We start from the raw sequence: 25,272 nt of genomic DNA on the forward strand, positions 1-25,272 counted from the left end.
CATCATCCATCCATCATCCATCCATCCATCATCCATCATCCATCATCCATCCATCCATCCATCCATCATCCATCCATCCATCCATCCATCCATCCATCATCCATCCATCCATCCATCATCCATCCATCATCCATCCATCCATCCATCCATCCATCCATCCATCCATCCATCCATCCATCCATCCATCATCCATCCATCCATCCATCCATCATCCATCCATCCATCCATCATCCATCCATCCATCCATCATCCATCCATCATCCATCCATCCATCCATCATCCATCATCCATCCATCATCCATCCATCCATCCATCATCCATCCATCCATCCATCATCCATCCATCCATCCATCCATCCATCCATCCATCCATCCATCCATCCATCCATCATCCATCCATCCATCCATCATCCATCCATCCATCCATCATCCATCCATCCATCCATCCATCCATCCATCATCCATCCATCCATCCATCATCCATCCATCCATCATCCATCCATCCATCCATCATCCATCCATCATCCATCCATCCATCATCCATCCATCCATCCATCCATCCATCATCCATCCATCCATCCATCATCCATCCATCATCCATCCATCCATCATCCATCCATCCATCCATCCATCATCCATCCATCCATCCATCCATCCATCCATCCATCATCCATCCATCCATCCATCCATCCATCCATCATCCATCCATCCATCCATCCATCCATCATCCATCCATCCATCCATCATCCATCCATCCATCCATCCATCATCCATCCATCCATCCATCATCCATCATCCATCATCCATCCATCCATCCATCCATCATCCATCCATCCATCCATCCATCCATCATCCATCCATCCATCCATCCTCCCACCATCCCTGTTACAAAATGTGGGAAGGTGGTGAGGCTCTGGCAGGGGCTGCCCAGGGCACTGGTGGAGTCCCCATGTCTGGAGGTGTCCAGGGCAGGTCCGGCTCTTGGTGCTCGGGGCTGGGGATCAGAGGCGATTTGGACCCGGTGATTCCCGGGGGATCAGAGGCGATTTGGACCCGGTGATTCCCGGGGGATCAGAGGCGATTTGGACCCGGTGATTCCCGGGGGATCAGAGGCGATTTGGACCCGGTGATTCCCGGGGGATCTCCCCGATCCATCGCGGAGGAACGCGGGGCGGTCCTCCAGCCGCCAGGGGGCGCACAGCGCGGCGGGCGCAGCGCTGAGGGCGGGGCGGGGCCGCTCCGGCCGCTCCGCTCGCTGTGCCGCTGATCACGTGAGCCGGCGGGGACGCAGCGATGGCGGCGCCGAGCGGTGAGCGGGGCTGGGCGGGAGGGATCCGCTGTGGGACACCGGGGCTGCCGCGGGCTGCCACCGGGCACCGCGCCTCAAAGGTGTTCCTCGGAAAGGGCTCGGGAGCAGGCGCTGCCCTCGCTCACTGTCGCTGCTCTCCCCAGGTGTCGGGCCGGTGCCCGAGGGCTGCGAGCTAATATCGACTCAGTCCTTCATCCTTCCGAGGTTCTGGGTCCTCGGGCACAGAACGGCGCTGTTCTGCATGAGGGAGAGGTAAAGAAGACGAGGAGCTCGGAAGCTGTGTGACCCTGGGAAGGGGACCCTGCGGGGACCCGCAGAGAGAAGACGAAGAAGGGAATAGTGATGGTGAGGGAGAGGAAGGACTGAGAGGCAGAGCTGCACTGCTGAAGACCAGAGATTTGTTGCAGGCATTGCCAGGGGAGGCCCCGGGCAGGCTCGGGCTGGTGCAGGGCTGGCAGCGTCCAGCACAGAGAGCGAGCAATGCAGGACAGCGAGTTCCAGAGTTCAGCTGTGGCCTCCTCTGTGCCCACCCCAGAGCCTGCAGGGCCGGCTGCTGACAGAGCCAGAGCAGCCTGTGGGTGTCTGCTGACCCCTCTGCCCCCCAGGGCCAGGCAGCATCTTCAGGAGCCCACCCAGATCCAGAGCCTGGCTCACTGCTCCTGAGTGTGTTTTCCCAGACTAAATAAAAAATCTCTTCTTTCCACACCCTCACCTTGTCTCCTTACAGTGCCCAGAAGGATTTATGGTGTTCAGAATTCTTTGCAAATTGGCTTCTTCCAGAGCTGTGTTGCCACATTTTAATTACAGTTGTTAGTAAAATGAAGCGTTTGGTTTTATTTTGCTGTCATCACGCCAACAGCTGCAGACTGGGAAACACCCAGAGAACATTCCTGTGCCTTTCTCCACCCTGAGTGTGTGGCTGCTCCTCAGGCAGAGCTGGTGCCTGATCAGGATCAGGGATCAGGATTTGGTGTCCATGGGTGCTCACTGCCTGCCATGTGGGTGCTGGCCCAGGGCACTTACAGGCAGTTCTTTCAGTAATTCAATAAATAAAAATGAATAAAAATTCCATCATGTAATGTTCACATGCCAAGGACCTTTCTCACTCCTGGCTGCTGAGTTTGATGTGTCTTCACTAAAGCAAATTTCCACTTTTAAAAGCTGTTCATTTAACAAATCTCTGATCCTTCATCTTCTGATGCCTGGTACACTTCTTTTCCTGTTCACTGCCCTTCAACCTTCATGTCTTTATCCATTTTCTTGGGTGAAAACTGATGATTTCCCACTATCCCCATCACCAAGGAGATACGGCTGGAACAGGGAAAGGTCAGGTGGGACAAGGGGATGCAGGAATGTTCAGCAGAGTTGGGCATGGCCATCAGTTCAAGGATATCTTATTGCAGGCAGTATCTTATTCCTTCTGCTTTCTTATCTTTAAATCTTTTGTTTGTTCCTCTCATGTCTTGCCCTTGATTGCTGCATTTCCCTTACAGTCAACTTCCCTTCCTGCTCAGCCCTCTGAGTTCTGGCTCTCCCCTCCTGGGAGCTGGGTCTGAGCAGCATTGCAGTAATCTGAACTGGTTAAAGAGGCAGAAATCAGCATGGCAGGGAAAGAGCCACAGAACTGTTGGAGATGAGTTTGTAGCCACCTCCTGTGGCCCATGGCTTGTCCCAGTGAGTGGTGTGACAGCAGGACAGTGACTCAGGATGTCTCTGCCTCCTTGTTTCTGCAGTGAAAGAAAGAAGGATGAATGATACTGAATCATTTTACTTTTACAATGAGGATTTATCTCCATAAAGATTTTAGAGTTATTGTCAGAGCTCTCCCCTCTCAGGGAACGGCCCTGGCTGGATGCTGTGGGCACCTGCTCTTCAGGAGAGTTTGAGGCCAGTTTGCAGACACAGAGCTGTCAGAGAACCAGCACTTTATGTGCAACACCCGAGCTCCACTGAGCCCTGAGTTAACTCTTGTGTAGCTGTGCCAGTTTCTGCTCCACTGGTGAAGTAGTGACTCTTTTGTGCTGATTTTTAAGTTGTATAGAAAAACAGTGTATACAAAAGTCACTGCAAGTGTTTAAAATGTTACTCCCTGTTCAGGGCTCGCTGTTGCCCTCCTGCCCTTCTCTCATCTTCTCCCAGTCTTATGTCCAAGCCAGATCCCTGGGTCAGGTCCCTCTGGGAGCCCCTGTTCACCTGCAGCCCCAGCTCAGGCTCTTTCTACATTGCTCATTTGTGTCACCTGGTCCTATGAAGCCACAGATAAACCCCTTTTTCTCCTTGATTTCATTACTCAACTGGCCCCATCTCTTTTTCCAGCATCCCCACTGGTACCACCTCATTACCAGCTGCTCTGCCCATTCCTTGTCCAGCCACAGCTTTCTGCCTTTCCCTCAAAATCTGCCAACAGCTTCTTTTTCTCCCCTTCTGGGTCAGAACCCCATCCCAGAGCTGCCTGGTGTCTGTTCCCCTTCAGCCACTGCTGATTCCACCAGGCATCTTCCAGCACCCAACCCTTCGTCTCCCAGGTTCAACTTCCCTTCCACTTGAACCAGCTGCAATCCTTGCTCTTAGTTCTTTGTTACTGTGCCAGAATTGACTGTGAGTTTAAATAGTTTGGGTTTTATCCCCAGTGCTTGATTTCTTGATAAAGCTTTTTAATTCCTGGAGTGGACCCTGCATTTCTCTGATCTCTCAGCAGCCTTTCCCTGTGCCTATCCTAGGGCTGACCCAGACAACCAACCACAGCACAACTCAGACCACAGCAGGGCTTGAGTACCTCATGTTTGGACTTCCCTGTGCTGGAACCTGTGTGATCCAGCTAAACAAAGACATTTGCTGACACAATTATTTTTTTTTTTATTCCCCCACCCAGGTCCCAGTTCTGCAGCCCAGGCTCCCCAGCAAACACAGAGCCCAGGATCCCTCAGCCTTTCTCTGCACTGACCATCCCTGCCCCTGGACAGAGCCAGAGTCAGGACTGAAGATGCCTCTCTTCTCCAGGAAGAAGAAACCCAGCGATGATGCTCGCAAGCGCTTTGAGTACCAGATGTGCCTGGTAAGCACTGCCAGGGTCATTGCTATTCTCCATGCCTGATCCTGGCTCCAGGTGATTTGGTACATCCCCTGCATGACCAGTAGCCATGTTCCATGACCAGCAGTCGTGTTCTGATCCCACCAAGACAGCAGGTTTTCTCCCTAATGAACTTCAGGGAATTCCTGCCTCCCTGTCTGCCTTTGCCCTCCCACCCTCACATCCCCTTCATGCCACTTCCATCCCTCTCTGTGTGGTTCCATGGGACATCCCCCACCCCACCTCTTGCCAGCCTGCAGCTGGGACCCCAGCTCTCCTCTCTCCTCCATGCTCCTTTGCCCTTACAGATCTCCCAGTATGTTTTTCCTTCCAGGGAACCCGTGACTTCCCATCATATCTTGCCTTGTGCCTCTCTTTTGCTTCCCGTTGTTCTGATCTTCCTGTCACTCTGGTAGATCTAACTTGTTAGATGTTGCTGTTTGTTTTCCTGGATTTCACCAGGATGCTCTGGCACAGGGAATCTCCTGGGGAAGGGATGAGGAGAGGCTGAGGGAGCTGGGAAGGGGCTCAGCCTGGAGAAAAGGAGGCTCAGGGGGAATTTCTGGCTCTGAACAAGTCCCTGGCAGGAGGGGACAGCCGGGATCAGGCTCTGCTCCCAGGGAACAGGGACAGGAGGAGAGGGAACGGCCTCAGGCTGGGCCAGGGGAGGCTCAGGGTGAATATTTGGACTGTTTTTTTTCTTGAAAAGCATTGTCAGACATTGCAACAGACTGCCCAGGACAGTGATGGGGTCACCATCCCTGGAAGTGACCCAGAGATGTGTAGATGTGGCACTTGGGGACATGGGTTAGTGGTGTCTGTCCAGGTTCATCACTGTTAGCAGCTGCATTGGATGGACTTGATTTGAACATGGAAAATACTTTGGAACAGAACCACAGAATCCCAGACTGGTTTGGATGGAAGGGACCTTAAAGCCCATCCAGTGCCACCCCTGCCATGGCAGGGACACTTCCCACTGTCCCAGGCTGCTCCAAGCCCCATCCAGCCTGGCCTTGGGCCCTCCCAGGGATGGGGAGTCCACAAACTCTCTGGGTAAGATGCAGCAAGAGGTGATGTATTTCTGATTCTCTGAATGTGTTTCTTCCCTCTCCAGGCAAAAGAAGCTGGTGCTGATGACACCCTTGACATATCCAGATGTGAGCTCTCAGAGGTAAGTCCCCTACAACTTCCAGTCTCCACACACAGCTCTGATTCTCACTCTGCTTCTTGGTACCAACTGTCAGATTTACTCTCATGCCTGTGAACCTTGAGACAGAAATTGTTGCTGGTTCACCTTTTCCTCTATCTCCTGACCTCTGGCTTTCAGCTGGGAGCTTCTTCCCTTTTTTTTTGGTGGGACTTTGCCTGTCCTGTCTCATGCTTCGACACCATTTCTGTCATGGGAATCCTTTAGAAGGGCAGAGTGGTCTCATACCCTTCACCAGTACCTTATTTGACCCTAGTTTGGGACCTCATGGCTTAATTTTGCTGGTCCTGAGGGAATTGATTTGCCAAAGGCTGAGTATTTCTAATCTTAGAGCTACACAGTCTGCCACCCATGGTTGTTTTTCTGTGTAAGTGAAAATCCAGGTCCTGCTCCCAAGTTGCTGCTTAAGGATGGAAGGCTCAATCCCAGCTTGGCTTCTTTTTTATGGCAACCAACTAAATGAGAAACAATCTGTCTGCTGGTGTGTGGGCAGGCAGTGACAGAGTGCCAGACACCAAGACACAGCTTTTCCTGCTGGCAACCAGGCCAGCCTCAGGCAGAAACCCATTTCTATCTCACTTTTTATTTTTATTCCCTGTCTCATGCTTCTAAGATGTTGATCCTGAATACAGGATGCCCTTGCCAAGCAAGATGGGGAGATTCGACATCATCCTGGAGAGGAGAGCTGCCTGCTGTGCAGTGTGAAATGGCTTTGCTGAGATTTTGGGATGTTTTGTTCCAAGCTCAGGAGCCAACAGCAGGTTGTGTGTGGGCTTGCAGGCTGTGTGGGACAGCCAGGGTGTGGCAGGGTGGCAGACAGAGCATCCACTCAGGGCCACAGCTCATCTGGGATGCCCAGAGGCTCCTTTTGGACCTTAAAACTATCTTGCTGTTTCATTTTCATGGTTGTTTCAATCAATGAAGTGAGACATCAGTTTGGTTTTACAGGTAACCATGGACAGGAGTCTGGCTGCTGCTGTGCTGCAGGGAAGGTCACAGTGCCCAGCTGTGCCTGGCAGGGGCTGAACTGGCATCTCCTTGTTCTGCCTGCCCCTCTCCTGGCAGCTCAGGAACACTCTGTCCTGCCTGGTGCTCACATTTCCCTCTCAGCACACTCCACTGTGGTCATGAGGTTGCCAAACCACAGAATGTATTTGTGTGATGACTAAACTGAACCTTTGCCTGAACTCATAGTAAACCACACAAAGCTTGAACTCCTGCCTCAGCCTGTTCTGTGACACTGCTGTGTCATGGAGAGCCACTGGAAGCTGTTTAAATGGAAGCTCCCTGAGAAGTACTGGGCCAAAATCAGGGACCAGTAATTTTAAGCATCACTTTTTATTTTCAGTCAAGTTGTTCACATTTTACAGGTGGACAGTGTAGAACTGCTTAAAATAGAAGTCTGACATGAGTATTTTTAAATTGTTTTTAGGTTCCTTATGGGGTCTTTGCAACTTGCAAAGTCTTGCAAAAAAAGGTAATGTTGTAATCAGATATTATTAAATAATTCTATTAATATGCTTAACTATTATTGTCATGTTTGAAATGACTGTGTGTGGTTGTTTTATGTGTGATACTACATAGAGAGCAGTTTGAATCAGATCAGTCCTGTCTGTGTATTTTAAAGTTAACTTCTGCCAGGAAAGATGAGGTGGTTGTTCCTGTCTTAGTCCATCTAGGGATATTTGTCATGTGAGAAAAAAATTTAGATCTCATGTAAAATGTTTCACCTTCTCTGACAGTCCATTTCCTACTTTAATGCTTTATATGACAATGAATAAGATACTGAGCTCTTATACAGCCTCCCCAGTTCAGTCTCAACAAAAGTGCTTGTTCTGTGTTTATGTGCACTTGTGTTTATGTGTCAATGGGGTTTTTCCTCCCCAGGTGCTGATTATTCATACAAATAATCTGACATCTTTAGTTCCAAAGTCCTGCAGCCTCCTGAGTCTCATAACTCTAAAGGTAACTGTGATTCTTAACAGTTCAACTGCAGCCTGTTATCCTTGGCTTTGAGCTGCATTAAAACACACCAGCCCAAGTAAATCCCTTCTGGCTGATTGGCTTTGCCAGGGGTCAGTACCAAGGTGTGACACCTGCCTTTTGTGGGTTCACCTCCCAGGCTGACTGACAGCAGACACTGAGTGGTTTGTGTAGCATCACCATCATTTATCATTTATCATTTATCATTTATCCCCTTCAGAATCCCACAGTTTCCTCCTCAGCAGCCTTGCTGGTGGGCAGGCAGAGCTGGGTGTGTTATGGGGTAGATCCATTTCTGCCCTGCTCTGGAGGGTCACTGGAATGGGAAGCAAACTGGTGATGGTTGTGACAGGGCTGTATCACCATCGTGCTGGGATTCCCCAAGAGGCAGAGTCATTTCAGCAGCTCCCCATGGCAGGAGAGAGGTCTCCAGGTCTAGCCCTACCCTCTCCCTGCACTGCTGTTGGAGCAGTTCAGCTCATTGATCCTGCAGAGATTCCTTCTGCCAGCCTGGTTCCAAGGGGATGATTTATCCAGTTGGCTCCTCCAGTTTTGTGGGACAACTCCCTCAATGTCACTGCTCTCCCTTGTCTCTTGTTTGTTACTGATACCTGAATTTCCAAAAGACCTCCAAGAATGAAGTACCTATGTCCCCTGGAAAACTTGAGCTGCTTTTCAAAGTCACATTGGAAGAAGAGTAATTTTCATTGTGAGATAATTCATGAACTTTTGTTCCCAACCTTATTTGGTGACATCATCTGCTTTTCCAGGTTCTGGATCTGCATGACAACCAGCTGGCATCAATTCCTGCTGATATTGGTCAGCTGACAGCTCTTCAGGTAAAAGATTTGCAGCTGCATCTCAGGTGTCTGTACAGGGCATGTTTGGGGACAGCAGGGATTTGGGGTTACACTCTTTGGTTTACAGTTAATCACATTTTCTGTAGTGATGCCATTTCATCAGATCCATCACATCACCCTGACTGTTAGAGGTTAGAGGGAGAGCTGGAAAAAAGGAGGAAAGGAGCAGGAGAAGAGCAGAAAGAACCAGGCTTGGTTATGTTCTCCCAGCTTGGTGAAGCCCAAGTGGGTCCCATGGCCAAGCAGAGTCCTGTTGATCTCCCCAGACATTCAGGTTCTGCTGTTCTCCCTGGTGTGGTTACATTGAGATCCCAGAGCAGTGTCTAAGGGCACACTCAGGGTCTCTGCTCAGGGGACAGCTTTAGCTTCAGCCTGTGGGAGCTGGAGTTGGGGAGGGCTGCCCTAGACACTCCAATTCCCAGTTCCTGCATCTGGATCCAGCACCAGATGTTGGTGGTGAGCAGGGTTTCTCGCTGCCCCTGGTAGTTTGCATGCCCTTTATCCAGGGCTGGTGGAAAATACACTTTTTTAACCCTGAAAGTGTTATCTACAACCAATTTCAAGCTGTACTTCTGGGCCTGAGAGTCCCAGCAGCACAGATGTGTAGGAGACATGAGTATTGGATGAATATTTTGAATATATTTTCTGTTAATACCTTAGGTCCTAAACCTTGAAAAGAATCTTTTAAAAAGCCTTCCACAATCTATAGGAGACCTTGCCCAGCTCCAGGTCCTCAATGTGAAAGGTATGGAATGGGATTGCTCTGGGTAAAGCACATTTATTATCTGGTCATGGTAAGCTGCATTAGCAATTATTCCTTTAAACCAAGCTAAGCACCACATGGTTTACACTCTGAATGCTGAGAAAGAACACGAAGAAGGTTTGAATTCAAATGGTTGGAAAGGCAGGAGAAATGATCTAAGCAGAAAATATGCCAGCCCCAAGCCCTCCACTAAAGCAAGCAGAGCAATCAACCAGATAAACCAAATTACAGTTGGGTCCCCAACACCCAGAGCTGGCTCCTGTGAACCTGTGTATACCCACAGGTCTGCACAGCCCAAGCACAAAGGTCACACCTCTTTTCCAAACTCTGGGCATTTTCCAGCTCTGCAGTGCCATAAATCTGGGAGAAAAAGGAGATTTAGTTACGTGAAGCTGTTGGTGGAACAGGGAAGGCAATGGAGGGTGAGGGGCAGCTCAGGTCATTGCCTGTCTGTCTGCAGCACCTGGGCTCTGAGCCCAATCTCACACTCAGTCCCTTTCCTCCCATCCCTGGGACTTAGACCAAGGGAAGAACATTCCATGTAACAAATAATTCACCTGATAAAGAGCACAGATCCAGCCTGCAGCAGTGACCTCAGCTGAGAAGGAGATTTGGATCCCAAGTTGCCCTTGGTGGGCAGTGACATCCTTTGAGTCCCTGTGTGACCTGGGACAGCTCCCTCCCCGTGGAAGTGAGCCATGTGTGTGGTTATGGATTGGTGTTGGAGCAGATGAGCTTGCTGGCTCCCGTTTTGGGAAGGTTCCATGGTTTTAACTGGCTTTTTCTGTCCCTGTAGGGAACAAGCTGAGGGAGCTGCCCAGGAGTGTGAGTGGCCTGCGGAGCCTGCAGGCTCTGGATGTCAGTGGGAATGTGCTGCAGGAGCTGCCCCGGGTGCTGGCCCACGCCCGCAGCCTGCAGGTAACTCAGCCCTTCCCAGCCTGCTTCCCTCAGCTGGGAGTAAATCCAGCCCACGAGGGGAATGTGTAGGGTCTGGCAGGATGTGCTGCAGGGGATTGTAACAGAGCTGTTCACACTGTCCAAAATAACTTCAGCGTACTTGCTCTGGTCTTTCCTCATCATTTTTACCATTAAATCTGATCATTTTGCCATTTCATTCTGATCATTTTGTCATTTAATCATGACAAAAGCGATCCCCTGGAGTGAACCCCTGGATTTTACCTGCCAGAGCACAAACTGTGCCTCTGTCACCCCGGTAGATCTCCAGCTCGTTATCAGCTTCCATGGGTTAATGGCTCCCTGAAGTGCACATTCAGAATGGGGAAAGCAGCAAGATTTTTGTTGCCTTCTGCCTGCCAAACCTGTCAGTACTAAATGGTGCAAGTGTGAGGCAACAGGGCTGGCTCAGACACCAGCAGGAAGGTGTGAATAAATGTTCTCCTGTTCCACACACAACATTTTGCTTCACTTCTCATGAGGACAGCCTGAGTTGAGGCATCTCTGCTGCTTTGCCCCCTGTGTTTGGTAAAGTGGTTCCTTTCTAGGCCTTCCTGCTATGCCCTTCCCTACAAGAGGCAGCATTAGGTCCTTTTGGTGGCCACAGTAGGACAAAACAAGTGGCTCTTCCCCTCATTCTTTATGGGATTGCTCTCCATGCCCTTGTGTCACCCCCACTTCTGTGCTGAAGGGCTCCAGCTCCCTGACATGGAGTAGGGAATATCTGTAGCTGAGAAGTGCTCTGACCTCTGGTACCTAAACATGAAATGCCAGTGCCTGCATGAGGGGAATGTTCCAATGAGTGGCCAGCTCAGAAGCTTCCAAATAAAGGACAGTGGAGTCACCTCTGAAAGGTGCCCAACACCCAGCAGGGATTCAATACAGCCTCGCTTTTATGTCAGGATTTAGAGTAACATTAAATAAGATTTTGGAGAGCTGCAAGGAGAACTGCAGCTGGACTCTGGACTCAGAATAACCTGGAGCTCTGTGTGTTCTCTTTTGGAGACGCTGACCCTGGATGCCTCTGCCATGACCTACCCACCCCCTGACATCTGCAGCGCGGGTACAGAGGCCATCCAGCAGTTCCTCTGCAAGGGTAAGCCAGGAGCACCTGGGCTGTGCCCAGAGATGGCATTTCTGGAGGACAGACACTGTGTGGGCTCTGCTTGGGGTGGTTGTTGATGCCCTGCACACCTGGTTACCTGTCTTTGTTGGCAAACAGCACAACACGAGTCCTTCCCTGAGCCTGCCACACTGACCTGTGGGGTGGTTTGTTAATAATCAGAGTGGCTGGCTCAGTGACCATAAGAAGTCAGTGGTTATTTGGATTTTCTCCTGTGGGAGGATTAGGCATTGTCCAGCTGTCACTGCCTTGGGACAAGGAGAGACTCAGGAGTCACTCAGGTCCCTGCTGCCCTTGTTTTCTCTGAGGAAGGCCCTGCAGGTTGTTATGAGAATGATGAAAATGGAAAACTCAAATGGCAAAGGAAATTTGAGTTTGTAGTAAGTTTGTAGACACTGTGTTTAGTACAGACAGGGAGCTTTGGTGGAGGTTTTATGCAGGGGAAGTGCCTTGCAAGGCATGGTCAGAATTTATTTTGGTCTGGGCAGTAACATTTGCAGCCCTGCAGATGTCACCAAGCCTGCAGCTGTGTGCAGGATGTGTTTCTGTCTGAGCAGATCCTTGTCCTGGTGGGAATGGAGTGTCCCCACCTCCTTACAGAGCTCCTTGTCCATCCTGCCAGGCACTCCTTGGTGTGTGGGCAGAGGGAGCACAGCTGGAAGCAGTCCCACACACCAGCCACAGTGCCAAGGAGGTCTTTGAGCCCTTTATGTTCTTATTTTGTGTCTGGTGCCTTCCAGAGTGTGGAATTGCATACTACCCTCCCTCACAGTGCCTGCTCCCCACGCTGGAGAGCAATGGAGGAGGAACTTCAGTGGATGGGGTGGACAGGACAGTGGAGAAGTACCTGGAGGAGGAGAGTGAGTGGCAGGTGAGGCTCCCCTGCACCAGAGGGTTTGGGATTTGTCTCTGTCCTCCACCAAAGCATCTCGCAGCACTTGGCACATCGTCCCTCATCACCTTCCCCTCCATGAGTTGTGTCTTTTGGGATCAAGGGAGCAGCCAGGCACAGAGTGTGCAAGGGTGGCTCGTCTCCTTCCTGAGCTGGGGCTGGTGTCACCAAGCTGACCCCTGGAAGACACATCCCAAGGAACTGTCTCCATCCTCGAAAGCAGTGATGGAGCCAAGGGACAGGGGTGGCAGTGGCACATGGAATGTGCAGTGTGTGACCTCTGGTTTTGGAGGGACAGCAAACTGCAGATGAACCTTGGGCTTCCCAGACAAGTGCTAGCCATGTTCAGCCCTACCTGGGAAAGGGGAGACAATAATTGTGGTAACTGTGCTAATTCCTGTGATCTTTGGCAAGTGCAGAGCCAATGGCTTTGTCCCTGGAGAAGCCTGAGTGGCTGGACTTTGGGCCTGTGTTCCTGTGCCTTTGGTTGATGTCTTCACTCAGGGGAGGCTGTACTGTGGATTAATAATATCTACAAAAAAGTACTTCTGGGAATAAATATCTGCTGATATTGCTTATTTTTCAGAACAAATTCCTGGATTATGAGAAGAGGAAGGTAAAGATCTGCAACTGCTTCTTCTGCAGCATGAGTCTGTTTCTGGTTTTTGTTTTCCATCTTCTTATTTTGTTTCTCATTCCCCTCATCTGGCTGCACTTTTAGTTTGTTCTTTTTGTTTCCCTGGTCTCTGTCTCTTCCCCTGTGCAAGGCTCACTCTGAAATAATCAGAAGCTCCTGCCTTGCAGTTCCCCTGTGCTTTGGCTGCCTCCTTCAGACAAGGGAGTCCTGTGCCACGTGGAGGTGAACCCAGCCTGCATTTTAGGCATGTTTACACAGGTCCACATGTTTACATTGGCTGGTTTGGTATCAGTCGATGCCCAGGGAATTCAGCTTCATGACATTAAAGAGTTTGAAGACTTATGTAGGCAGCAGCTTCTGCTTCCCAGTTTTTGGGCTCCTAAGAACATTCCCCTCCCCTAGACAAGCCTCCTGTTTGCCATTTGGTTTCCCTTCATCTCTGCCAGGGACTACTGTGCCTTGCTTTAGCTATTTGCCAGAATATGTTCTTGCTGGGGAAGGAGATTCCTTTCATTCCTGTCATTTCATCTTCTTATTCCTCTCAGGAAAGAAAAATGCAGGAGAAGCTGGACTTCGAGCGGCGCCTGAGCATGGGGCAGCGAGAACAGGCGCTGCTGGTGCAGCAGCTCAACAGCCACAAGGATGAGATCCTGCAGACAGTGAGAGAGGTGGGTGTGCTGGGCAGGGCCCTTGCAGGGCACACACTGCCTTCCCCAAACCCACCACCTTCTCCTGGTTTCCCCTGCTCTGGGCAGGAGCAGCAGAGGCTGGAGCAGGGTCTGTTGAAGCACCAGCGCTATTTGGAGGAGGAGAGGCTGAAGCTGCTGCAGCAGCTGAAGGACACAGAGCAGGGCACTGCCAGCCGGATCCAGAAGCTGCTGGAGGACAGCCAGAGGTGGGGTTCCACAGGGTCTTGCTCTGATTTTGTTTTTGTCATGTTGTTTTGAGTGGTTCATTTCACCCCTGAGTGCTTGGGAGCTGGTCAGGATCAATGTCCAGAGGAGCTGCTGCTCCTGGACTGCCAGTTTAAAGCACATGGAATTTACATCTTAAAAAAACCTGTTTCATAGATGTGTGATGTTGGGATTTTGCAGTGCTGTGGAAAAAATTTGAATACCTCATGGAAGGCACAAATGTTAAGGTGCCCCTGCCTGTCTCTGCTGGGTCTCCATGTGAGCTGGTGCTGATGGGAGGTGCCCAGCTGCTGAAAGCTGCTCTGCTGTGCATGACAGCAAAGTTATTTTCTCTCAGGCACATGGGGCTGTCCTGTGCAGAGCCTGGAGTTGGATGATCCTTGTGAGTCAGGATATTCTGTGACACTGTGATTATGCCCTCTGGGGAACCAGGATGTTTTACTCAGCTTGATGAAAACCCTTTGTTTTATCTTTTTTTTTTTTTTTTTTTTTTTTAGGCAGAAACAAAGTTCAGACATTTTGAAGTCCTTGGAGAATGAGAGGTGAGTCTCTCAAACTTGTCTGGAAAAGGGGTGAGAAGCTGGGAGGAGGGCTGGGAGCTTCCTTTCAGAGTCACCAGTCTGAATCCACCCTAAGTCAGGTGAGGTTCATCTCATACCTGCAGCTGGCTCTGGTCACTGTTGGAGACAAGACACTGGGCTCGGTGTGCCTGGTCCTACCCAGTCTGGCACACCCAGTGACAGGGTGATTTTACCTCTTTTTCATCTCTGGGTGGTCCTAAATAATGAGTTTGGGAACAAAACTCTGTATTCCAATATCAAGAAACAACAGAGATCCTCCATCTTCTGGCAAGCAAGGCGGTTATGGAGACGTTCCAGCAATGTGTCCAGGCTGGGAGGAGTCGGTGGGAAGCAAATCTGCCATTTAGCCAACACTGAGCTAGCTCTGCCACCAAAAGTGACTGTCCCCAGCTCTGCCCTGCCTGTGAGCTGCCCCCTCCCTTCAGCCAACTGTGCTGTGGCCCAGTAAACTGGGTGAACATCGTGATTGTTTGTCAGATTGTTCCCCAGCCACACCAGCTCCTGACCTGGTGAAAGCCAAGGAAGGGTCTGGCACTGTTTGGGGAGAGCATGTTGATGTTCTGTCTCAGAAAAATCAACTTCCCTGTCGAAAACCACTGTCCCTGTGGTTTAGAGCAAGTTTTATGTTGTGTCCCATAAAACTTAGAGGTTCTTCACCAAAAAATCACGGAGGCTTTGGTGCCTCTGGTAAGCCCAGCTTTCCTGGGCAGGGTTGAGGCTCTGAGCTGGGTGGGTAGAGGAAAAGGACTCTTTTGAAGGAGTGGCTGAACTGTTGTTCATTGGCAGAATCAGAATGGAACAACTGATGGCAATAACCCAGGAGGAGACGGAGCAGCTGCGCAGGAGGGAAGTGGCCTGTAAGTCCAGACAGTTCTTTGGGGACATGAGGGGAAGGGTCTGGAGCACCAGGAGAAGAAGAGGCACTGGGGAAGCTTTCTCACTCTCTACAGCTCCCTGAAACAAGGGTGCATCCAAATGGGGGTCAGGCTCTGTTCCCAGGGAACAAGGGATAGAACAAGAGGAAACAACCTCAGGCTGTACCAGGGAAGGCTTAGGTTGGATATTAGAATTTTTTTCCATGGAAAGAGTGATCAGGCATTGGCACAAACTGCCCAGAGCAGTGGTGGAGTCACCATCCCTGGAAGTGTTGAAAAAACACATGGATGTGACACTTGACATGGTTCAGTGGTGAACACAGTGGTGGTGATGGTTGGACTTGATGATCTTAAAGGTCTTTTCCAACCTTAATGATTCTGTGATTCTCTAAAGACCTGATTCCTCTGGAGATGCCCTGGGTAGGTGGCAACCACATGAGAGATGCTCTGGCACACACATTCTGACATTCCCTGGTGGGCACAGGGAGCAGCACTGCCCATGTGCCACAGCTGATCCAAGGCTTCCACCTGCAGCTCCCTGCCTGTTCTCTATGAGGCAGCAGCCAAGCTCCCTGTTAGTCCATCAGGTTCCTGTCTGCTGAATAAGAATGGTGCTGGGAAGCCTTTTCTGCTCATGGTGACCATGACCAGATGTGTTTTTCTAGGGAAAGAGAAAGTGCTGTCCCCCTAAGACTGGCAGAGCCCAATTCCTCTCTGCTCTGGGACAGGGACAGCAGGCAGGGAACGGCTGGAGCTGGGCCAGGCCAGGCTCAGGCTGCACATCAGGGCAAGGTTCTTCCCCCAGAGGCTGCTGGCACTGCCCAGGCTCCCCAGGGAATGGGCACGGCCCCGAGGCTGCCAGAGCTCCAGGGATGCCCAGGCTGGGATGCTGGGGTGTCTGGGCAGGGCTGGCTGATCCTGGGGGTCCCTTCCTACTTCCCAGGAGATTCTGTGATCCCAGGGTTGGTAGGCAGTGCCTGAGCTTCTCTGAGCACTGAAGAGGTGCAGGCACAGGCAGAGTTTCCTCAGTGAGCCACAGGTCTCAGGTGGGTGGGTGTGCTCTGGAATCAGTGACATGGCAAGAGCAAGAGAATGAGACAGGAGCCACTGTTGATTGCAGTGATTGCAGCAGCAGTGGTGGGTGAGCCAGGCAGGGACTGACAGCCCATCTGTCCCCTCTGTCCCCTCTGTCCCCAGCTGCCATGCAGCAGATGCTGGCTGAGACCTACAAGAACAAGCTCCTCCAGATGACCTCCGAGTCTCGTCGGCAGGACCTCATCAGCCAGGCCTGCTCCAGGTGCAGGGGGTGTCTGGGGCTGGTGCTGCTGTTAAATCCCCTTTTTTCAGCAGTGTAATTCCCATAAGTGCACCAGGAACCCCTGGAGCTGTTGGAATGCAGCAGGACAGCTGTAACAGCACAGGACAGTGCAAATTAAACTGCCAGACTCCACAATTTGCACATTAATCACACTTGGGGGGAACTGTCACTTTTGTGCACTGTTTATTTTGCCTTATACATTCTGCTAAATGTGGAGGATGGAGTTAGACCAGTTGTGTTCATGTTTTTTGAGGCACTTCAGTGCCAAACTGTAGCCCAGAGCTCCTCCCCTCACCTTCCAGGCTGCCTCAAGGATACTGTGTGTGCATAGGTAGTACACGAGTGTTGCTGCACATACCAAGAGCATCCTGGCTCACTGTTTACGACAAGATGAGAAATTTTTATCTGGCAACATCTGGCACTGACCAAAAACAGCCTTGTGAGCCTGTGACCTGCTCAACAGGTCCACAGGAGCCTGTGGTGCAGGTTTGGTTTGGGTGTAGGGAAGGAGGTGTTAAATTTGTGGCCTTCAGCTGTGCAGTGCCACAGCTCTTCCCCCTGGTCAGTAAGAAATTCCTCCTCCTGCATTCCCCATTCCCTGCTTTTCCTCTGGTTCACCCCAAGAGTCCCAGACCCAGCATTAACTCCGTGGCACATCCATCTCCTTGCAGCCTAGCTGAGATGGATCAGAAGTTCCAGCAGATCCTGGCTTGGCAGCAGCTGGATCAGAACAAAGCTGTCAGTCAGATCTTGCAGCAGGTAGGCAAAGGAGAAAACTGCTTGTGGGGGATTGAGGGAAAGCAGGTCCAGAGTGGGTCACAGGAGCAGCAGTGGCTGGGCTGGGCTGCTTGTAGAAGTGATTTTATCTAACACTACATGCTAAACTTTGAAAATATCTGCTATTCTGACAAACTAATTGGGGTGGTTGAAAAAAAAATGTTTTTTATCTAGACAGCAAATTTTCAGAAAAGACAGAAGCACAGATCATGGGAAGCAAAACTGCCATGATGATTAAGTGGGGATTTTGAGACAGAAGTCCTGTCTTTTGGCAGGTTTCCTGGGGGACTTGGGACAAGTATTTTCAGAGTTTGTTCTCAGAAGTGCTGGGTAGCTGTGCCCTGCAGCACAGCCTGGCTGCTCAGTGCTGCTGAAGGAGAGGTGGGGTCACACAGAGCATTCCAGATAAATGTTTGAAGAACGTTAATATTTCTCTGTGTGAAATTAAGACCCTGTGTGTCTCCAGTGTGGGCTTTACCTGTTGGGCTCTCAGCTGTGTTTCAGGACACTGTTGCACTGAGCATTACTCGGGGTCTTGTACCCGAGTCCCTGCAAGGCAGCAGCTTCTGAGCCCATCATCAACTGCACCAACCACCTCACTAAGCAGGATTTTGCCTGTGCCTTAGATTGAGATGCAGAAAACTGCCTTTGAAGCTCTCCAAGTGAAGAAGGATCTTATGCACAGGCAGATCAGGAACCAGGTGAGTCAGCAACCGAGCAAAGAGCAACCAGTTCCTCGGCTCATCCTGCTGTTTGATGGGACCCTGGGAGGAAGAACGAAGTGCTGTGAGCACAGAGCATGGTCTGAGAACATGGAGAGCTCTGGAACAGAGTTGGGCAGTGTTGGTTACACCCCAGCTCTGAGGGAGGGAGTGTCAAAGCAGGTTTTAGATTCCTGAAGGTGATGGAATCACCATTCCTTCCATCACCTCAGCACTGGTGGGTGAAGCACTGGAGGACAGACCTGCACTGGCTCTGGGGGTGATCTGCAGTTGCACCTCTGATTTCCTGCAGGCTGTGAATTTGGCAGGGCTGCTGCTTCCACATGAGTCCACTGCATCTCCATCCAGCACATCAGAGCTGCACCTTGAGCCATAAGTTCACCTTTTCTTTCCCATTCTCAGCCTGCCTTTCTGAGCTCCATTCCACAGAAGGTGCAGTGATGCAGTCAGGGGAAGAGCAAGAGCTGGTGGAGAAAGTGATGGTGAATGATGCAGGAAGATGTAAAAGTGGCAGTGGATGATGCAGGAGGGTGGGAAGGCAGCAGTGGTGGAGGCAGCAAGGAGGGTTGCTGGTTTCTGACACAGTGCTCCCGAATCTTCCCTCTCCTGATCTGCCACAGCAGAAAAGTCTCAGGTCAGGATTTGGTAGATAAACTTGAGGGTTTGAATATTTTGAGTGCCCCAGTGACCAATCTCTGCTGGAAGCCTGTGACCTGTCTGACATCTCCCCATCATTGCCTGAGTTCACCATAAGGGCCCTGCATTTTTCTCCCTCATGCTTTGTGAACAAAGGGAGTTTGTTCCTTGATGCCTGGGCTGGACCTTTCACGCCTGGGACCCCTCCCACCCTGTGCTGCAGGGGCAGAGCCCTGGGCTCAGCAGTTGACCTGGCAGAGGGGTGAGCTGGGCTCTCATCTTGGCTTTGCTGTGGGACCTTGGGCAACTCACTTCACCTCTCTGTGCCTCAGTTGCCTCAGGTGTTGTTCTGGGATTGCTGGAGCACCTGGAAACCAGGGCGCTGTCCAGGAGTCTGAGGTTTGAGCTCTGCTGGGAGGGCCTTGACTCTGCATTCCAGAGTGGCTGCGAAAGGTTTGGGTGCACAAACTGATTGCAGTGAGGTTCCAGACTTGAGCAGGAGGTGTTCAGAGTAGAGACACAGTTGGAGGGGGGCACAGAGCTCCTCAGGTGAAGGAAGAGGGACCCTCAGCACACACATCAGCAAAGGGCACGAGCAGCTCCCCCCAACCTCTGGGTGCTCTGCAGTGCTGCCCTTGCCAGTCAGACCTCATTTTAAAACAGCACAAATTAAAGTCATTTTTTAAGTGTCAGTAAAAAATGTTTCATCTTCTGTTTAGATTAAATTAATAGAAACAGAGTTATTGCAGCTGACACAGCTGGAATTAAAGAGGCAAGAACTGGACACAGAGACACTGCAGGTACGTGGGGCTCTGGGGCTGCCCCCCACCCTCTCTGCTCTGGGATTGCTCCTCTTGCTTCCCATGCTCCTGGCAGTTTCCAGATGGTTTCATGCTTAGCCAGATCCTTCTGTCCCTCTGTGTCCTGGGAATGTGGGACATCACTGCTGCTCCTAGACAACCCCAGGCATTCTCAGCCCAGAGACAGAGCAGCCCTGATAGGGATGGGCAGTTCCAGCTGTGCTGGGTGGGGAAGGATTTTGCAATCCAGTTGTTGGCTGTCCCAAAAACACCTGCCTGCTGTGCATTGCATGTCCTCTTACATTGTGTTGTGTTTTGGTTTCGACATCATCAGCAGTCACACATTTGAGGAATACCAAGTTTAGCTTAAGCAGCTTGGCTTTAAATTTTGTTTTATGATGCTTCGCATCAGTTGTGCCATGTGCCAGGTCAGGTCAGGTTTAGTCAGCCCAAAATCAGTGACAAACACCCAGGGCAGTCAGAGCAGTGGTAAGTGCTGATTTCAGGCAGCAGTGGCTCCCAGCCTTGTCCTGGATCATTCAGGTGTAAGATTTGGGTTGTGCTAGCAGGACTCACACAGCTCCTCTGTGTCACTCTTGGAGGGGGACCATGAATCCTTTTGGCTGAACTTGGTGTGAGGAGGAGCTGCTGCAGCACAGAGCTGACAGGAGCTCGGGTCTGCCCCGCCAGCTGCTAGGAGAGGATCCAAGCTGTGGGACACAGGGATTGCACAGCCACAGGGACTGGCAGGGGCTTTGCTGGGAAGGGGACAGGGTGGCAGCAGCGTGGGGATGTGGCTGCCAGAGCTCTCCTGTTGCAGGAGGCGGTCACGGAGCAGCGCCGGGCGCTCGGCTGCCTCCTGCAGCAGCTGCTCAAGGAGAAGAAGCAAAGGGAGGAAGAACTGCAACAAATCCTGGTAAATGAAGCCCTTCATGAAGTGCTGAGGATGGGTTTTTGATGAAATGAGCAATGAGCATTTGGGTTGGCTGCAGGGAGGGTCCATGGCTCAGTGTGGGAGTGAAGGGGAGCAGAGCAGGGCTGTGTCCAGACGCAGAGCTCAGCCCCTGGAGGTTCTAATGTCATCCTGGGGGGCACAGCAGCACTCCCTGGTGCAGCATGGGGCACCATCATCACCATCACTGACCCTGCTGGGAAGGCAGTGGTCAGCAGGATGAGCACAAGGGATGGGAATTGTGGTTTTGCAATCCTGAAGATCTCCAGACTCTTCCTGAGCCTCTGGAGACCAGGCCACAGGGCCTGGGAGCAGGGAGATGTACAACCTGCAGGAGCCAGAAATGCCTGTTTAAACCCCATCACAATGCTCTGGCAGGGCCCTGCATTGCCCAGGCTGGGGTTCCCTCCTGCACAGCCATCCCTGAACCCCCCTGGCCACGTTCCCTCGGGCTGCTGAATGAGTGAGTTTTTCTTTCAGCTGGAAATGGAGGCAAAGAGCGAAACCAAACAGGAGAACTACTGGCTGATCCAGTACCAGCGCCTGCTGAACCAGAAGCCCCTCTCCCTGAAACTCCAGGTGCTCCTGCTGTTCCTGCTCCCTCTGTGGCCCTGGGGGGAGCGAGGACAGCCCCTGAGCTAAGGCTGGGAGCAGGGCACAGACCCCACACACAGATCCAATCCCAATGGATTGTCAGAGGGGTTTTTCCATGTGTGAGAGGAGCTCCCTGGGGGCTGCAGCTCCTCCCGAGGGGCAGCTCCGCTCTCTGCTCTGGGACAGGGACAGCAGGCAGGGAACGGCTGGAGCTGGGCCAGGCCAGGCTCAGGCTGCACATCAGGGCAAGGTTCTTCCCCCAGAGGCTGCTGGCACTGCCCAGGCTCCCCAGGGAATGGGCACGGCCCCGAGGCTGCCAGAGCTCCAGGGATGCCCAGGCTGGGATGTTGGGGGGTCTGGGCAGGGCTGGGAGCTGGGCTGGCTGATCCTGGGGGTCCCTCCTGCTCAGGATATTCTGATTCCCAGACCTCAGCATTTTGAACTGTGCCCATAAAACACCAGGGACCAGAGCTGCTCCAGCTGTTGGGCTTCCAGGCTTTGTTACATTTGGGATACAGCACAGCTGGAGCAGGGCAGGGACGAGCACACCCCCAGCCCTGCTGCTGCCTGGCCTCAGGGCTGCAGTCTGGGAGCTCATTCCATGTTTTACAGGAGAAGGGTTTGGAGCAGCAGCTGGTGACCCTGCTGCTGGAGCTCTCTGCTCACCAGTACGTGCCAGTCTTCGCTCACCACCGAATATCCTTGGAAACGCTCGGCACCATGAGTGCCAGTGACCTGGAAAAGGTACGAGACAGCAGAGCCACAGTGTGGGACAACACCAGCAGGGATTGTCCCTGTCCCTAGCCCAGCTGTGTCTGTGGGTCTGGCAGGACAAAGGGCTGCTGGTGCTCTGCTGTGTCACCTCCCCACAAGGACAGGTGCCCGTGCTGCTCTGCCTGTCCCTGTGGATGCTCTCTGTAGTGGAAATAGCACCAGGGAATTGATGGCAGAGAGGATTTTCTTGGCATGGTCACATCCTGCCAGCAATGCCCAGGAGTTTGCAGTGTCCCTCTGGGGCCAACACCCTCCTCTTGCCCCACAGCTCGGTGTGGCAGAGGCTGGTCTGCAGCGTGCCATCCTCAGGCGGGCTCAGGAGATCCTGGCTGCGGCCACCACCATCCCAGGTACCCCCAGTTCTTTTCTGTCCCATTTTACACTCACAGCAGGTCCCTGAGCTGGAGCAGGGAGCTCTGTGGGTCAGACCCCTCCCGTGGGTGTGTGGGAAGGGCAGAGCTCGGGGGTCTCAGCCCTGGCTGCGTTTGCAGAGCTGCAGAGGGACACCGAGGTCCCTGCGGCCCCAGAGCCCAGCGCTCCCCTGGAGGAGCCCCCGAGCCCCGCGGCCCCCTCGGCCCCACCGCTGCCGTGGGACCAGAGGAAGTCGGAGTGCGTTGTGTGCATGGAGCAGGAGGTGAGAGCCGGCACAGCCCGGGGCTGGGGGCAGAGGGAGGGAGGGACCCGGCACATCCCCAGGTCTGTGTCCCCAGCCTGGCCCCGGCAATGCTCGGCTGCTCCTCCCGCCGGCTCCGGGCACAGCCGGACCCCACAGCGGGGCTGGAGGGAGGGGATGGAGGCTGCTCAGTGCAGCCCAGCCCCGCGTCCTTCCCCGTGTCCCGTCTCCTCCTTCCCCGTGTCCCAGGGCCCGCATTCCCGCGGGGATGGAGATGGGGGTGCAGGGACCCCCCGGGTGCTCCCCAGCTCCCCCCGTGCTGCTGCTGAGGGCCAGTGACACTCTCCGTGTCCCCTCTTTGTGTCTCCCCCAGCCCCAGATGATTTTCCTGCCCTGTGGTCACGTCTGCTGCTGCCGGGGCTGCTGCGAGCGGCTGCTCTCGTGTCCCCTGTGCCGCCAGGACATCGCCCAGCGCATCCGCATCTTCCCCAGCGCTTAGGCCGGCCCGGGGGGCACCGGCCCCGCTCCCGGCGCCTTCCCCTCCGCCGCTCAGGCCCCTCTTATCCCCTCACCAGCACAACCAGCACTGCCCTGCCCGTGCACCTCAGCCTCAGCATCCTCCCAGCTCCCCGATGGCTCCTCAGCACCCAGCTGGGGCTCCTTCAGTGAATGCTGCCCGCCCAGCTTCCCCTGCCTGGGTGACAAACTGGGAGCAGCTGTGGCTCCTCCTGTCCGGCCCAGGTGTTTCAGACAGGCCCTTGGCTCAGCAGGGACGCGGGGAGTGCTTCCAGCAGGGCCTGTGGGGGAATTTCCCCTGGGAGGATTTGGCCAGGACGTGCTGCTCTCCATGTGCTGACTGTGCCTTGCACCTCTGTCGTGCCAAAGGTCTGGGGCTTCTGCTCTGGAGCCCCACAGGAGCGTGTCTGGGTCTGCAGCCTCAGGCAGGGCAGAGCCAGGAGCTCCCCAGCCCCCAAATCCTGCTCCTGTGGGAGGGGAGAGGGCAACACCCCCAGGACTGGAGGGGCCTGCCCCGGCCAGAAGAGCCCAGTGGGGTCCCTCATCCAGAAATCAGGTAGGGAGCAGAAAGTGTTGCTGCCAGCACTGTCCCAGGGCTGGGGCTGTGCCCAGCTCACGTCCACGGTGCCTTTGGGGTGTGGGGACTTCTCCATTGTCATTAATTTGTAACAATTCCTGTCTCTCCCTTGGCTTGAAATATAAAAATGCTCCCACGAGTCCGGTCCCACCACAGCTTTCCCCAGGAGCAGCCATTAAAGTGCAGCTGGTTTCTGCTGGGGCTGTTTGCTGCCTTTTCCTTCTGCAGGGGGGGATGGCTGAGAGCCAGGCTTGTGGAGCAGTGACAGGGCCACCACGTGTCCGGCTGTCCCAGTGGCACCATCCTCTTGTCACACAGAAGAATTTGAGGCTCCGGGCCTTCTCCCAGGGTGTTCTCGTTGTGGAGCTGCCCCAGGGATGTCCGGGCAGGGGAGACCTTGGACCCTGCGCTTGTGTTGCCTCACATGAGCTGCCCCACGCAGAGCATCCCTGTGGGACACGTGTGTGGCCTCGTGGAGGTGCCCAGTGCCACCAATGTCCTGGGGACGTGCCACAGCACCAGGGCCGGTGCCTTGGGGACAACAACATCCTGGGGACGTTTTTCCAGCCTCTGTTTTCACGTTTTGCTGCTGCTGCACATTAGAGAAGGCAGGTTCTATCTGGGGAGGGGCAAGGGGCTGCACCAGGAGCAGCTGGTGCTCGGGATGGAGGAGGTGCCCGAATGAGGGCAGGAAGGGTCGTGGAGCACCCTCACTCCTCCCTGTCCCCCCTCCCTGGGCTCGGGGAGGAGGAGGAGGGAGTCAGAAGCCCTGACCTGAGGCAGGGTGAGGAGCAGGGATCCAGCCCCCCAAGGAGCCCCCCCTGTGCCCCCTCCCCCGGGGCAGTCAGGGACCACACAGAGACCCCGGGGGTCGGGCTGGAGAGGGAGGAGAGTCCCGAGGAGAGTCCCCGACACCCCCTCCATCCCCTCTGCGCCCCCATCCCAGCTCCCTCTCCATTCCCAGCGCCCTCCATCCCAGCCGGTGACCGCCGGGCCGTGGGGGGCGGTGATGGGTGACAGGAGCTCGGGGCAAGGTTCGCTCGGGGACAGGGCCCGTGAAGAGGTGCCAGAGCAGTCGGCAGCGCCGGGCTGCCCTTCATGGCCAGGGCCACCCCAGCCCCGCCAGCTGCAGGGACAGCCCCGCTCAGCCAAAACAGCTGGAGCATCACTCAGGAGTCCCGGCAGTTTCTGAGATTGCGGGGAAAGTAAAACAATAATTAAAAAACACCCTTCGGCCCCACTCAGCCCCGGGCAGTCCGGGGCTGCAGTCGCCCTGTGCTCGGCACAAACCTCCCGTGTCCATCCCTGGGACCCCGAGGGGGCCGTGCTGGTGGCCAGGGCCACCTCCTGCACCGGGTGACAAACAGACCCCAGGGCTGGTGCCAAACGGGTGCTGTGCACACTGCCCAGCTGCCCCTAAAGTACATTAACAATGAGAGAAACTCTGCTTGGGAAAGATTAAGAGTATGATGGATTTGGAAAGGGAAAAGGGAAAGAGCAGCAGGTGTTTCAGGGGCAGCAGCTCTGCGGTGGAGGTGGAGCGTTCCCTGTGCCGCTCCAGCGCCCGCCGGCCACCCTGGGGCCAGGCTGAAGTTCAGGGGGGGCGGCTGCCCCGGCCCCTCTCCCCTCCCCGGGCTCGGCCATCGCCGCCCCCCGCCTTCAAAAGCGGCCTGGCCGGGCCGGGCCGTGCCGGCGGAGCGAGATGGCAGCGGGGCCCGAGCCGGGCGGGGAGTGCGGGATCTGCTACGAGGCGTATTGGGGTGCCGGGGGGGGCCCCCAGGAGCTGTCCTGCCGCCACTCGCTGTGCCAGCGCTGCCTCCTCAGGC

General features: G+C 53.6%; 1 protein-coding gene across 4 annotated transcripts; it reads left to right on the plus strand.

Moving 5' to 3' along the window:
• Positions 1-1,213: 1,213 nt before the first annotated feature.
• On the plus strand, positions 1,214-23,644 carry LRSAM1 (leucine rich repeat and sterile alpha motif containing 1). 4 transcript variants are annotated; one of them, XM_014256236.2, is made up of 26 exons: positions 1,226-1,308; positions 1,452-1,653; positions 4,181-4,363; positions 5,493-5,549; positions 7,018-7,062; positions 7,473-7,550; positions 8,339-8,407; positions 9,089-9,173; positions 9,988-10,109; positions 11,151-11,241; positions 12,009-12,139; positions 12,747-12,776; positions 13,343-13,465; positions 13,553-13,692; positions 14,209-14,253; positions 15,079-15,149; positions 16,365-16,464; positions 17,157-17,244; positions 17,889-17,963; positions 19,340-19,420; positions 20,241-20,336; positions 20,853-20,951; positions 21,579-21,710; positions 22,009-22,090; positions 22,232-22,374; positions 22,727-22,999. In XM_014256236.2, exons 2-26 carry the CDS (start codon positions 1,651-1,653, stop codon positions 22,850-22,852), a joined length of 2,295 nt encoding a protein of 764 aa, XP_014111711.2. In that variant the 5' UTR covers positions 1,226-1,308; positions 1,452-1,650; the 3' UTR covers positions 22,853-22,999. The 4 variants fall into 4 exon arrangements, with proteins under 4 accessions (XP_087921928.1, XP_014111711.2, XP_087921929.1 ...); XM_088065803.1 differs by lacking the exon at positions 22,232-22,374 and having other exon boundaries at positions 22,727-23,644; XM_088065801.1 differs by lacking the exon at positions 22,727-22,999 and having other exon boundaries at positions 22,232-22,719.
• Positions 23,645-25,272: the final 1,628 nt, after the last annotated feature.

The sequence above is a fragment of the Pseudopodoces humilis genome, chromosome 22, assembly GCF_049639895.1.
Source record: "Pseudopodoces humilis isolate 2021_Gansu_Grassland_sample_001 chromosome 22, ASM4963989v1, whole genome shotgun sequence".
In the NCBI taxonomy this organism is placed as follows: Eukaryota; Metazoa; Chordata; class Aves; order Passeriformes; family Paridae; genus Pseudopodoces; species Pseudopodoces humilis.

Excerpts from the sequence above, each read along its gene's own strand:
- LRSAM1 (XM_088065801.1), top strand. Across the intron at positions 10,110-11,150 it reads CCCACGCCCGCAGCCTGCAG|ACGCTGACCCTGGATGCCTC; the intron begins GTAACTCAGCCC and ends TCTCTTTTGGAG. Across the intron at positions 16,465-17,156 it reads ATCAGCCAGGCCTGCTCCAG|CCTAGCTGAGATGGATCAGA; the intron begins GTGCAGGGGGTG and ends ATCTCCTTGCAG.